This window comes from Gymnoscopelus braueri, assembly GCF_963280865.1.
Source record: "Gymnoscopelus braueri genome assembly, chromosome: 22".
NCBI classification, from domain to species: Eukaryota; Metazoa; Chordata; class Actinopteri; order Myctophiformes; family Myctophidae; genus Gymnoscopelus; species Gymnoscopelus braueri.
In genome coordinates, this window is record NC_137624.1 from 19,796,284 (window position 1) to 19,812,030 (window position 15,747).

General features: G+C 40.9%; 1 protein-coding gene across 1 annotated transcript in view; it reads left to right on the forward strand.

Annotated features, from left to right (window-relative positions):
* Positions 1–1,723: 1,723 nt before the first annotated feature.
* adora2ab (adenosine A2a receptor b) overlaps positions 1,724–15,747 on the forward strand; it is a 15,628-nt gene continuing 1,604 nt past the window's right edge. The window contains exons 1-5 of the mRNA XM_080418836.1: positions 1,724–1,918; positions 7,676–8,197; positions 8,536–8,667; positions 13,374–13,477; positions 13,682–15,747. The exon at positions 13,682–15,747 is cut by the window's right edge and continues 1,604 nt beyond it. Coding sequence (XP_080274962.1) covers positions 7,998–8,197; positions 8,536–8,667; positions 13,374–13,477; positions 13,682–14,658 — 1,413 coding nt within the window. The 5' untranslated portion in view covers positions 1,724–1,918; positions 7,676–7,997 and the 3' untranslated portion in view covers positions 14,659–15,747. The remainder of the gene's footprint in view (positions 1,919–7,675; positions 8,198–8,535; positions 8,668–13,373; positions 13,478–13,681) is intronic.

The window sequence follows — 15,747 nt, forward strand, 5'->3', positions numbered from 1 at the left end:
AGTGAAATTGGAAGTGATGAAACAAAACAAATTTCTGACAAAATTGGAACTCATCCAGTTGCCATTACAACATTTGTTTCTACGGAAGTACCGCAATAAAAGGAACACAATAAGTTGTCTGAAACTTTATTTATTAACGTTAAAATACATTTCTGGTGCATAAGTCATTTTAGGCGTGAGTGTCAGGAGCAGACACTCGCAAATGTTATTGTTATATATCATTGTTATTGTGAAAAATATGCCAATAACCAGTTTTGTTTAAAGTTACAGTATGACTCTTAAGTATTTCTTTCTCTGAAGCTCATTTATCTCGCAAAACACTTTCTTGGATTCTTTCCTCTGTGTTTAATTCTGACACATACAGTACATTAGCCTAAGTTTGGAAGATAAGTGAACATACTGTTTGAATATGTGATTGTGTTGTATAGATATGGACCACTTCCTGTTTGTATTCTCACTGTCAAGTTCATAATATTCTGTAATGAGTGTTTGTGGCAGAACTGCAGTAATGTTCACGATCAATACTGCTATTAAGACTAATAAGCAGGTTTCCATTATTGCTCATCAGAGTAGCTTCCCCAACACTGTGTAACACTTTTTTCTATATAACTGTTTGATAATAATTGATCGGGCAGTTTATCTGAAGAAAGGTGCAAAAAAAGGAGTGGCATGTTTAGCCCGTTGACTCATGCAGTGATGTAGTCTACTTTATTGTAGTGGGTATACAATGATGATTCCCTCCCAGCCTCATCCACACCGGTCCTGGATCAACACCTCTAAGTACCACCACTAACGCAGTAACGCATAGGCCTGCAGTACATGCAGCCACAAATACTTTTGAGCTATTCTTAGAAACTATTTATTATAAGCAACACAAGACTTTAACAGTCAATGGCATTTAAAGCTGGGGAGATTTAAACACTTTGTTGTAATATTCTACTGTTATATTGTTAATCACCATCTGACTTAGGAGCTAATTTTAGCCCTAAATACGAATACAGCATCCAATATGTATGCAAATTAAACAAATTGTATGCAAATTAAAAGGGGAAAAAGTAGCCTACCCAATAGCCAGACCCATGAGCGATATCTGTGCCAAGTTTGGAGGCAGCTGTGCTTTGGGATCCCCGCCACCAAATCACACACAAACATACAACATGGCTTTTCAATTCTAGATGTAAGATGGTTCACTTGAAGAAAAAGTGATTGTCCTAATTGGGTAAGTGTTTTCATTTGTATACACTTTTAGCTGCACAGAAGTTAAAAACATTTTATACAGAAGGAAAATTTATATTTTATTTTATTATTCACTGAATCATTTTATAAATCAGTAAAATATGAAAATGCAATGCAATTTACCATGGCTTTATCTTTATCCTCTCATTTGACTGTAGACCATGTAGGCTTTTGAATACCGCAAGCATTACAAGAAGTCTGTTTCCTTTTTCTCTCTCTCACTCACTCACTCTCACTCTCACTCTCACTCTCTCTCTCTCTCTCTCTCTCTCTCTCTCTCTCTCTCTCTCTCTCTCTCTCTCTCTCTCTCTCTCTCTCTCTCTCACACACACACTCTCACTCACATACTGCCACTGAATGAATATCCGGGGGGGTTATAAGCCAAGCAGCATTGAAGCAGAGCCTCAGAGCACACCAAACCAGAGCAGAGAGACAACTTTGCCAGCCTGGACTATAATTTTTTTTAGTTTGTATTTATTTAGCCTACTTTTTTTCATCAGTAGATACGATACTGTGATGAATTCCGTGTTTTCTGTCCTCTTCAGTCAAATCGACTGATCCAAATGAATAACATTTTACTTTATTTTAGGCTACTTTTTTTACACACAGAGAACTTTATGTGTTCAACACATTAAGCCGGAGTAATAGGCTACTTCACTTTCACAACTGGACCAGTAATAAGGTAAGTTAATTGTTTGTCGACACTATGGTGTCATTTGAATATACTACAAAATAAATAGGCAAATGATGTTCATGACAGACCCTGTCAAACAGGTTTGCCCCCCTGGGCACATCTTTGCTGTGTGTTGTGCTGTATTGTGTTGTAATAGGCCTATGTTGTGTTGTGTGTTATATTGTCGTGTTGGCGTGTGAGGGGTTGTCTTCACAGTGACAATATTGAACTCTTTTTCGATCCATTTCAGAATTCCATGGGCAGAATATTTGTGTATAATGACTTTGATAGAGCTTTGGGTTAAGATCAAGAAGTGGCTGTATGAATGGACACACATCACTCTTTCACTTCACAGATACATACTGTAAGTGCACGTTCATACATCCACTTCATAACATAACACAGCTACAGATTATATAGTGCAGTGATTCTCAAACTTGTTCATGTCAAGGACCCCCAAATTGTATTGTATATTGTATATATTTGGCCATGGACCCCCCATCTGAACATATTTTGTGCCAGGGACCCCCATACAAGATTTGGGTTGTTAAAATGTTTTTAAAATGATCAAACTTGTTTCAGCTTGTAGATATGCTATTTTCAAATAGCCTATTTATATAGGGTTAAAGTTGTTAAACTGATTTTGATGCAATATTAACTAATTTAGTTGGGGGAAGGGGGTCCGTGGGCAAATACATATCAATTTGGGGTCCTTGATTTGAACGGATTTGAGAACCACTGCACTTGCACTATACCAGTGTTTTCCAACCTGGGATCCAGGCCCCCCTTGGGGGGGGGGGGGGGGGCAAATATCACAGGGGGGCCTGAGGCCTTGCCTGTTCAGACCAAGGGCCCAGCTTGAAAGTTTTACATTGAGGCTAATACGGAAGAGACAGTTCATATGAATGGCCTGTAGTTTCGCTGTTTTACCCCTGCTGGTCAGCTTTTGTCAGATGTAAGAAGGGGGGGGCTCCAAGGGAATATGTTGGGGAACTTCTGCACTAGACCATTCAGATATAAGTCCTCATATTGACCATTTGTTTGGGATCACAGCTGAAGCCTTTTCCATCACTGATTCTCAACCCGTTGGCCGGGGCCCACTGGTGGGCCGTGAGAATATTGCAAGTGGGTCCCCAGCTATTTGGCAAAACATGATTTAAAAGATTTTAATAACATTAATTTCATTATGCGCCCTCTACAGATCTGGTCAATGGATTTTTTCTATTGACCAGATCTGTAGAAAAACTTTTTTTCCATCGGGTGGATTCTTTTACATTTTGGAGTAGCTATAATAAGCCAATGTGAAAAGGGTGGCGCTATAATAATCTTTTTTTTTTATTACTAAAGACGAGCCTTGGGTGTGCGCACAATGGCTCGAAAGTACCATAGCGTTAAGGAGAACTCCTTCTAACGCTATGGACCAGAGCTACTATAGAGCCTACATCATGATGTCACACTCTAATGCCCCCTTCATCAGCAATATACACAGTGCAATAGCCAACAGTAACATAACTCCAATTATGTTTGCACTAGTGTGGTGGTGCTGAGCTGGCACACTGATGGACAGGGCAGCTATCACTTCCCTGCAAAGGATGTGCATCTGCTTATCACTTCCTCCAAACGCTTTTGGGCGGACACACACACACACACACACACACACACACACACACACACACACACACACACACACACGCACACACGCACACACACACACACACACACACACACACACATATTCTACATTTACATCCTTTACACATTATGCTGGCATGTACTGTAAGGACCAGGGTAACTAAATTACTTATCCAGATACATAGAGAGATAACTAGAGCTATGCAAGTTCCTGCACCACCTTTATCATAACAGTTTACTTATCCTCATGATTAAGAGGTTGTTTCACACAGACTTCATGAATCCTTATGTGCAGCAGTGTTGGAAGAACTACCCAGATTTGTTTTACTTAAGTACAAGTAGCAATAGCACAATTAAGAAATACTGAGGCCTGCTACTTGAGTAAAAGTACTAAAGTATTTTCATCCAAATACAAAAGCATATGTTGTCATTATGAATAGGATGGCCTCATTTTTTCCCCCCCGAAAATAGCAGATCTAAAAGCTCACAATGTGTTGCATTGCGACGCATCACTGCGTGTTGTGACGTTTAGATCAGCTATTTTTGAATATCCAAAGTGTAAAATAGGGCTCCAGTGGTTAATTTATGTTTTGTAATGATAATCAAAATCTGCAAAGTAACTAGTAATGTAGAGTGCCTCAATATTGTACTTATGTACAGTACTTAAGTAAATGTACTTAGTTACTTACTTTCTATGACTGCTTAAGTGTGAGGTCAGCCAGTTTCAATGTTACCAAGATTACCTTCTTTCAACTTAGAAATATTGCGCGAATTAGAGCCTATTTGTCGTTGTAAAAACTTTTTTTTTTTTTTTTTGCTCTCGGCTTGATTACTGCAATGCACTTTTTTTCTGGCCTGCCAAGGAAAACAACTGACAGATTACAACTTGTTCAAAATGTGGCAGCCAGAGTTTTAACTAAAACTATGATGAGAGAACATATTACTCCAGTTTTAGCTTCACTACATTGGCTCCCGGTTGTTTTTAGGATTGATTTAAAAAACATTTTACTTGTTTATAAAGCTCTCAATGGTCTGGCACCATCCTACCTCTATGACAGCCTGCCTAGAAATGTTCCAAACCGCCCCCCTCAGGTCTTCTAGTGCTGCTGACCTGCTCGGAGTGCCTACAATGACTTGTACCAGCATTCTGCTTCTACGGGCCGACGGCTTGGAATAAACTCCCATTACACCTAAGACAGGCAGGCAGCCCCTGTGGATAGCTTTAAAGCACAGCTCAAGACCTATTTTATCACTCTTGCTTTTAGTTGATTTTTAAATCTGTGTTGTTATTCATGTCCTCACTGTTTGCACTGCCTTTTTTGCTATTATTTTAATGTTGTTTTATGCTTTTCTTTTTGTTTTCTTTTTTTTTGACAGAGGGTGATCATTGGAGTTTGATCATTGGAGTTCATGTACTCCATAACAGGAAATTGGGGCATTAATTACAACACTTACAATAACATTCCCCATACATGTAGATCTGATATGAGAATACAGTTGTCACATGAAAGGAGCCTAGGAGAATCTGATACGTGTAAGTAGGAGGATAAAGAGCTCATTTGTTTATGATATGAATTATGTGGCACAAAATCAGATACACATGAGAGAAGAACATAAGAGATGAAAGATTTTATCCAAGTGTACATTTTAGTATAAATTAGTAACATGCAGTATTATAGAAGTATAAATTGGCCTTAACCAGATTAACGCAGGTGGTTTAAGGCAGCAAAAACAATAAAACCCTGCTGTTGGACACACTGAACCTACTGTAAGAAGATGCACATTTTACTGTGGTTAAATCAATGAATGGGCTTATACTAGTGCATGCAGGTAAAAAGGTTCCAGAGATGCCAAACTTCCGCAATGAAGTCAAAGAAACATTTGTTTGTGCTGTCATTGATGAATGAACTGACATTATTCACTGTAAGGGCCTTGGCAGGAACTAGGTTATGTTTGCAGATCTCAGTCTGTATTGATTGCTTAACACAGTGGTTCTGTGAGGGGGCTCCAAATGGACCCTTGCAGGTCTGTAACTGTGAGAGTTATGGGGGTTCTTGAAATTAAAACATTTGAGAACCTGGCTTAACATAATCACCTTAAATGTACGCCCATGGCTCTGTGGATGTCCTGTGATGCTTTTCCTGGGCTTTATCTAAGACCAATGGAGAGGTAAATGTGTGTACTGTAATGTGCATGCATGTGTAGGCCCACACATGCATGATCATGCATTTATGAGGATTGAGGGGTCATGACTGGCACTATAAGCCACATGGACTGGATAAAGATAACCATTGCCTGTAGAGATAATAACGCAATACATTCTCAGGCATGGTTCTGCCCAGATGGATCTCCAAAGGAACTAGTTGTCAAATATGATTATATAATACCCAAAAGCGCTCCCTTGGGACTGCTAACTGATGACGTAGAAGTAGAAAATACTGTACTATTTGGTTTGAGTTTGTTAACCCTATACATATTCACAAGGATTCATATCTATCTATCTGTCTGTCTGTCTGTCTGTCTGTCTGTCTGTCTGTCTGTCTGTCTGTCTGTCTGTCTGGCTAGTAGTATAGTATGAAGTAATTTAGAACAGTGGTTCTCAACCTATGGGTCGGGACCCCCATCAATCATGTGGGGGTCCCCACATGATTGGGGGGGGTGTCCCCAGATGACAGAGAAAAGGCCAATTTAAGGGCTTTTAAGACATTTTTAATACCTCAAAAAAAGAAAGAAAAGAAAAAGGCAATTTACTGCATCAAAAGTAATCACAAACTATAGGCTACTATAAAAACTGGTCAAACATTGTCCGTCCGTCCGTGTGTCCATCTGTCTGTGAACAGCTAATCTCCGGCACCGTTGGCCCGCTCGCTGCGAAACTGTGCACACACACTCCCTGGATGCCAATTCAGAACCTCTGCCCCAAATGTTTCACATGGGCCTGTTATAGAGATTGGCTATATAAGATTGGCTTCCAAAGTTTGCAGGAATGGTTCGTTTTGAACAAAATGCCTCAAATCATCAACGCAGCATGCGATTTCCGTGAAATTGTGCACGTGCATTCCCACTAGGCCGAGGAAGAAATGCCACCCTTTTCACATTGGCCTGTTATACAGTGTAGCGCCACCAGCAGTTCTAATTTAGCAAAACACATTTTTGGAACAAAATGCCTCAAATCATGAATGCAATGTCAAAACATGAATGCAAAGCCTAAGAAGAAATGGCACCCCTTTTCACATTGGCTTATTATAGCGCCACCAGGAGGCCACAAACCTGACCTGGCGGAGACCTGTGCTCCGAGGAGCACTTTTTCTAGTTTTTACTTACATTGGTCAAAGGCAAGTGCTCTACCGGCTGAGCCACCCGGTCATTAAACTAAAAATAACTGTAGGTGAAAAGAAATGGCCAATATTTATATCTGTGAAAGACTGTATTTGTTGTGCACCAGCTATTATTATCTGACATGACCTGGAAACCTGTTTCTCTGCTTCCCTATTCCCCTGGGCTGTAGGAGCCCAGTTAACTGAACAGCTCAGTCCACAAAAGATGCACCGACAAACGTCAGACATTGTATTTGAGTACACAGTGGCTTTGTAATTCATTGCTGCTTTATTGTATTTGTTTATTTATTCTTGTATTAACTGCCAGTAAGGAAATCATGGCTGTGGCAGGGATGATTAGTGTGAAGGGGTTTTGGGAAACTACTCGTAAAATAAAAGCTGTATTGTTGAACTGTCTGTTTTGGCATGTATGGGAAACAAACTGCCCTGCTGACTTCCAGAGATAGATTGCCTTTCTGACCCCTTTGTGTGTGTCAGTGTCTGTGTCTGTGTCTGTGTCTGTGTGTGTGTGTGTGTGTGTGTGTGTGTGTGTGTGTGTGTGTGTGTGTGTGTGTGTGTGTGTGTGTGTGTGTGTGTGTGTGTGTGTGTGTGTGTGTGTGTGTGTGCGTGCGTGCGTGCAAGCGTGTGTGTGTGTGTGTGTGTGTGTGTGTGTGCAAGCATGTGTGTGTGTGTGTGCGTGCAAGCATGTGTGTGTATATACCTGTAGCCTGTTTGTACAGGCTTTACCAAAGAGATTACATTCTGTCTCCCTCTGTTTTCCTCTCTCCACCTCTCACTCTACTTCTACCCGCCACAGACCACAACTCTTCCTTTGACAGCCATGTGTGGGCGACAAGGTCCACTGAGGTGAACAGTAAAGAGATGCAGCAAATAGCAAGCAAAGTCAAACAACCAACGAACTCGCTTTGACTGAGGAGCCGTGGCCTCATGCATGGCAAGCCATGTGTGTTATGAGACCTTCTGTCCTCCTGCTGTATGAGTCGACCCTCATTACTTGCCGCAGCTGGTGTCGCGTGCTACTTGGAAACCACTTATTCATCTCAAAAGATATAGGTCAACCTGCATTACAGCGTATGGGATGAAAGCACAAGCAAAGGAGGAAGGTGGAAATAATAACCATGTTGATGGATGACCAACTGGTCTACATTGGTCTGGAGCTGGTGATCGCCTGCCTGGCTGTGTCTGGGAATGTTCTGGTTTGTTGGGCTGTCTGCCTAAACTCCAACCTTCAGAGCATCACCAACTTCTTTTTGGTTTCACTAGCAGTGGCTGACATTGCAGTGGGACTGCTAGCGATCCCTTTTGCCATCACCATTAGGTATTGCTTTTGTCATTGAAAAAAAAAAAATATATATATATACATACATACATACATATATACATACATACATACACACACACACGCGTACACACAATTTCAATTCAATTCAAAGGGCTTTATCACACACACACACACACACACACACACACACACACACACACACACACACACACACACACACACACACACACACACAAACATTATACAAAATATCATACTGCATATTCAATTTCACATAACACAATGTTCATATATTCACTGAAGCAATGCAAGAAGTGACATATGCATAAGGTTATTTATTTGCTGCAAATAAACAATAATCATTTCTTCATCAGCACCGGTTTCTGTGCCAACTTCTATGGTTGCCTTTTTATTGCCTGCTTTGTCCTGGTGCTGACCCAGAGCTCCATCTTCAGTCTGATGGCTATTGCAGTGGACCGGTACATCGCTATCAAGAGCCCTCTTAGGTGAGTGAGAGAATCGAATTCACAGCACATTTGTTGGTTGTTCAAACAGTAATATCACCCTATGCAGTGATAGAAGAAGTACTCAAATGTTTTACTTAAGTAAAAGTAGTAATACCCTCCTGTAGAAATGTCTGTTACAAGTACAAGTTCCGAATTCAAAACTTGAGTAAAAGTACAGAAGTATTGGCATCAAAATGTACTTAAAGTACCAAAAGTAAAAGTACTCATTATGCAGAAGGTCCCGCTTCACAAATTTTCAAATGTATAAAAATCCTTTGAAAATATCAGATCTACAAGCTCACGTGGTGAGCTTGTAGATTTTCAAATAGCCAAAGTATATAAAGGGCTGGTTAATGTACGATTTAGTTACTAGTTACTTCAAAATAACTGGTAACTAACATTTTCAAAGAATTGTAGTGGAGTAAAAAGTGCACTATTTGCCTGTATTGAAAATAGGAAATACTCCAGTAAAGTAAAAAATACCTCAAACTTGTACCTAAGTACAGTACTTGAGTAAAGGTACTAGTTACTTTACACCAATGTCAAACAGTAATATCACCCTATGTTTGATTGACAATCTAATTCATGAGTGAAACTTAATAGTTGGCAGCCTCATAAAAGTTGCATTGCCAGGTTACTCAACTCTCCCATGGAATTAAGCGGATGGATGGGCAGTGATAACATAAAGGCCCATACCGGCGGTCTGGCATGTTTAGCTTGCTGACTAATGTTCATGGAATACTTGACAAATACTGCTGAACATTTTACAAAGCATACAGTACCATAATTTGTTTAATTTCCAAGAAAGAAATTGAAAACTTTAGACTTGAAGACTTTAAACTTGCTTGAGATAGGTAATTCAACACAGTGAACTTCAGTGTTTTTCTTTTTGTCAGAGTTTGTGTACAATTTATGGCCAAAGCTGTGACATGTATTGTATGTTCAAAGACATACAGTATGTATCCCTTTATTGCTCCTTTTTTGTGGCTGAATGGACAAAGTTTACTATTGTAGATCCACATGGGTGTCATATCATGTTTGGCTCACACTGACACACATCACTCAAGGCAGAGAGGTGTGAGTGGGCCATTAGATCTAAGAGATGTCTGCAGCCCAGTGCATTGGTGTATCAAAACACATTGAATTATAGTGAGGTCTTATTCAATTAAGGCAAATCTGGCTGACTGTGGGCAGACAGAGATAGAGGTCTCCAAACGCTTTATTGGGTTAGGTTGTGTGTGCTGTTGGAAGGATTAAACCTGCCGAAGGCTTTGATCATTATCATCCCCGTAAATCAACACCAGTGGAGAGACAAGAAGGGGACTGAACAGAAGGCTCACACACCCATCAGAATCAGAATCAGAATCAGTTTTATTGTCACATCACAGGTTTACAAGGTAAAAAAGTGGGTGAAATTCTTTTTTGTACATCGTTCCCATCGCAACGTTAGTTTCCATAGAAAGAAGAGGGGGGGGGGAGAAGAAGAGGGGGGCAGGTGGGAAGGAGATCAAAAACAAGAGAGCAACAGAAGGCCAGACAAGTTATCTACATATTTACAAATTACCTGAGATAATAAAAAAACTAAAGAACTAAACTAAGGTGCCTGAGCATAGCAGCAATGTATTGTATACTGTGCATGTTATACTTATACTGTGCATGATAGACAAAGGACGTTAAGGTGCTTAGAGGAAAAGGAGCACAATAAAAAGACCCAAAAAGTCAGTGCGTTATACAAGGGATTAAGGTGCAAAAGGTCAGTGCGTGTCCACCTAGAGTGGACTGACCCTAGTATAATCCGCATGTAGCTCCATGAGGGAGTGCAACAAAAAGTCATTTGTACCTGGTGTAGTCCACAGGTGTGTCCGAGGGGGGGCTAAAGTCCAAGTCATTGTCCCTGGTATAATCCACAGGTGTGTTCAGGAAGGAAGAGCCAGAAAAGTCTGCGCCGCCTGTTGTCAGGCTGCTGAACTCATCCAGGCTTATGCCCCATTCAGCATTCTGACAGCAGCTGGGTTGAAACTACACCAAAATCTGGTGGTGGAACTCTTGATACTGCGGTAGAGCCCCTTGCCCGGTCGCGGTCGTTGTAGGGGGTTGAACAGTCTGTGACTTGGGTGGTGCTTGTCCTTGATGATGCGCTTGGCTTTGACCACGCACCGCTTTGGCAGGCACCATGCAGGCAGGCGAACATATGTTCCTTCTCACGTACACTGTACACACAAATGTGCATAATACACAGTATGTGAACACGCAGCGATCCTGTACGCGTACTGTAAGCCTGCACAAAAACAAACATCCAAACAGGAGCACACACAGATTCACTGCTTTCACTTCATAAAAACAATGCATAAACATGGACAAACTCACATAGTTTATCTGATGTGTCACAACATATTTAGGACAGACATGAGGTACATGTATGGACATGTACACATGGGGACTGTGGGGATGGAATACACACACACAAAACATAATCATCTGAAATATTTATGGCCCATATTTTCTCTGTGGGACATAACTACAAAATAATTAATTTCCTTGCTATTGAATGTGCTGTGGATTATGTACAGGTCTGATGGGAAACTAAATGTCATTACGATATCATCTATGCATCTGGAACAAAAGAGGCTGACAAGCAGATTTATAATGTATTGTCAGTTCCAAGAAGGATGCGTTCTTCCGAGTCTTATTTAAAACGCAGACTTTCTCACACATATCACACCATGTGTACTGTGTCGTATAGGGCGCCAGGCTGCCAGCATCATAGACAGGCTAAATTATACAATGGATAATATGGTACTTCTGCCATTTAACTCACCACAAAAGCATTAATGTACAAAGAAAAGAAGATGAAGAGTTGTGTAAGGTCCAGTTTAGACGCTCACAGTGAAAGGACCATACCAGTATCAATGCATGACATGTTGTCAATTCACAGCTTTGGCTATATCCATAGAGTTATAATATATCGGGCTATATACTGTATATAAACACTTCCATTTTAGATTTTGCATTTGTTTACATTTTCTCCATAGTCATTAAAATGTTACTGAACTTATCTGAATAATTGGGTCAATGTTGTATACATTACACAACATTGGTTAATAAGTCTTGGATGTTATTAATTATTCTATCTTTTCTCCAGGGACTAGACATTTCAAACCAATCCACACTTTAAAATGTGTTAAAAGACAATAAAGTAACGCTGACAAAAAATAACTGTGAAATGAAATTGACTGTGTTGGATTACCTATCTCAAGATAAGCATGGTACACAGTAGCATTTTGTGTTAATTGAACTCCGAAGAGAGTACAACTGGAACCAAATGGACCTTTTGGTCCATTTGGTTGTATTTGTACACTCCGTACTGGTCTATCAGTAATGTGCGTAGATGCAAATATGAATCTCTGAGTTTTTACAATGGATGTTTTGATTATGTGATTGATTGAATACCAGCTTACTGTGCATCTACTGTATCATGGTGCGTGACAGCAGGTACACTATAAATCATTATCACCACAGCTGCTACAGTAGTCATGACTGAACAACAATGAATACACTGTGAATTGTGAAGGTAGCAGTGAGGTTTTATTTCCTGCTGTTGTTTCAAACCTCTTTTGTCAAAACAGGAATTGGCTGTTGTCTTTCTCTTTTGCTCTTGTTCACAATCTCTGCAGTAGGTATTTGGACACACTGTTGGCTCATAGTGCCGCATGTCTTAACCACTAAACCGCATACCTTGTTGAGCAGAATCCCTCTGTGCTCTATACTTTTGCTTTCGCTCGACATTAAAAATATTTGCTGAAAATAGCCGATTGACAAGCTCACAACGCGCCACAACTGCGTTGTGAGCTTGTCGATCTGCTATTTTCTGCTAAGGTTTTCCCAGAATACGGATACTGGGGATTAAGGGGTTAATGCAAGCCATTGTTTGATTGTAGTCACCACTGCATTCTTTACTTATGCCATGAGAGGGTATTTCTTTTGCTAAGCCTGAGCAGGTGATGGTTGCATAAGCGGAAGGTTTGTGTGTGTGTGTGTGTGTGTGTGTGTGTGTGTGTGTGTGTGTGTGTGTGTGTGTGTGTGTGTGTGTGTGTGTGTGTGTGTGTGTGTGTGTGTGTGTGTGTGTGTGTGTGTGTGTGTGTGTGTGTGTGTGTGTGTGTGTGTGTGTGTGTGACTTTAATTTCTGCCAAAGAGTGAAGCACTAATCATTCATTCAGAGTTCCAAGAGGCCTTAATACTGGGGCCCTAAGGGATCTTGGACAATGTAACTCTGAGAGTGTACACATGGACCTGTGTTCATTTTTACACTCTCAGTTAAAATAACTTGCATGAAATGAAAGTCATGTTACACAGACAACACTGTGAAGCAGTCAGTGTAGATAGGCAATTTGGCTAACAACAGTATATTTTCATGCCAATATGTTACAGTCTTCTAGGGGATGAGGCGAGGCTGGACAAAGCCCTCTGAGGCCCCCCCATTGACTCTCTGGAGTATCATCACAGTGTAGTATTCATCGGTTGAAGAAATGTACACTGACATTGTCAGGGAATGAACAGCATTTGTTGTTGAGCAATTATTTAAAAGTATTATACGCAAACATTTTACCAGCCATTTAGGGTGTGGTTCGATTAGTTGTCCTACCTCATAAATGTTTTTTGTTTTTTTTAATCAATTTATCTATTTTGTGTTCTGCCCTGCCCTTCAGATACAGCAGCCTGGTGACAGGGCAGAGGGCAAAGGGCATCATTGCTGTGTGCTGGGTTCTGTCTGTAGGCATCGGCCTTACCCCCATGCTGGGCTGGAACACAGGTGAGAGATTTATTTCACACATTACTATCTACAATATCCGTCCGTCCATCCGTCCGTCCCTCCATCCATCATTCCATTTCAAATACCCTCCTCACAACAGGTCACTAAGACGATACATATGCCCTAACCATGCTCATTTGAAAAATATCTTACACATACAACGTTTCTTAAGAGAATTTATTTAACATTAGCTCTGTTCCACAGGTGTGAACAACACCACTACCAACAGCACCTGTCCGGGAGGTATGACAGAATGCCTATTTGAAAGAGTGGTCACCCTGGACTACATGGTCTACTTCAACTTCTTTGGTTGTGTCCTGGTACCGCTGCTGGTCATGCTGGCCATCTACGCACGCATCTTCATGGCCGCACGACGCCAACTCAGGCTGATGGAACTCAAAATCTTCCATGTGCAGGTTCACCGAGAAGGCGCCTCATCATCCTCCAGCTCATCACGTTCCACACTTCAGAAGGAGGTTCATGCTGCTAAATCTTTGGCTATCATTGTGGGTCTGTTTGCCCTCTGTTGGCTGCCGTTGCACATAATCAACTGTGTCAACTTGCTGTGTCAGGACTGTGGGCGCCCGCATATTTGGGTGATGAACATCGCCATCATCTTCTCCCATGCCAACTCTGTGGTTAATCCCCTCATCTATGCTTACCGCATACGAGAGTTCCGATACACCTTCCGAAGGATTGTATATCAGCACATCCTGTGCCAGAAGGATGGGGTTGGGTTTGGGGTTGATAGCTGTGGTGACAGGGGAGATAGGACCAGCAGTATCATGCGGACCTCATCCAGATTCAGTATGGTGGACACTTCGTCTTGTGGCACAGTAGTGAACAGCTATGCCCTGGACCCCAGCCCTCACCATAGTCCACCTAATGCTTCTCATGAAGCTTCCAAACATTGGACAACAGGATCAGAGCTTGCACTGATAAGCTGCATACCCAATGGACACCATATAGTGGATAGAATCCTGTCGCCTAGGCTGCAGCAGCCATGCGTCACAGGATTTGTTGCACAGGATGGTGGGGAGTCCATGACATATCAGGGGCGGACATCAGGAGTTCTGGAGGTCAAAGACAGTGGGAGCAGTATCTCCTTTGTGAATGTTAGGCCCCTGTGCCCTACACATACCAGCCCTACCTACTCTAGGGAACTCACAGAAGTCTCGTGACTAAAGATACATTCATGTATACACAGTCATGAAATTGGATGTCGTATGGACTATATTGATACACTCCCATATAAGGAATAATGGTGACACTTATCTGTGCATCATACATTGATTTGTGACCAAATATAAACATAATACAGTTGTTAACAGTTCTCGCAATCGCAGTGAATCATGACACATTTGAATGCGCTGTTAATTATACCAACTGCACTCTGCGCTTCGGCCCAAATGCCGTTGATCTCCGAACACTGCTGGAGAATGTCAGCTGGCATACAGGTTTCAAATTGCTTTGGTTGGCTTTGGTTTTAGGCTTTTTATTTCATAATAATTTGATCACTTTAGAAAATATTCTTCAGATGGCAAATGGGCGCATACTTCATTTAGAGATTTCTTCTAGCTATGCAGACAGCTGATGTCTGTTCTCTCACTGCTCACAGGCTCTCCTTCCTTGCTCTGTTAAATGTTCATGGTAGTACCTTACACTGAGCTTAAAGTTGTCACATGAATCACCCAGAGTATGATCACTATAATGCACCTTTGAATTAGTTACTCACTGTGGAAAAGTTCAAATTCCAAAGCATATCTAATAATTGCTCTTTATGTATCACAAACTTGACAAATAATCATAATAATTATTATTTAAAAGAAATAAGAATAACAATTTACAACTTGGCTGTACATTTAGTGAATAGTTAGTTACACACCACACCCGTCCACACTTACAAGGGCTGAATAGAAAAGGCCAAGGGCATGTAGATTCTTGATACAGAGCATCAGTTTTAATTTAAATACATATATAGAATAATTGATTACAGTAACGTTTGGAACAACACTTCATTCCTAACTTTTAGGACATGCACTGCACTGATGGAAGAAGGTGGCCTTCAATTGATAGTGCTATCTCACCATTGCTCATTGGTTTTTACCTTCAACTTGGCTTCATAGCATAAGGGAGGGGGGATTGTACTAAAAAGTATCATTGTTTCTGGGACTTTCCTGAGTGTCCTCTTCAAACTTGATCAAATTACGGTATTATAAACATGGGGCTTCTTTGCTCTGCTTGAATGGCTATGCACATTCTGTATGCAG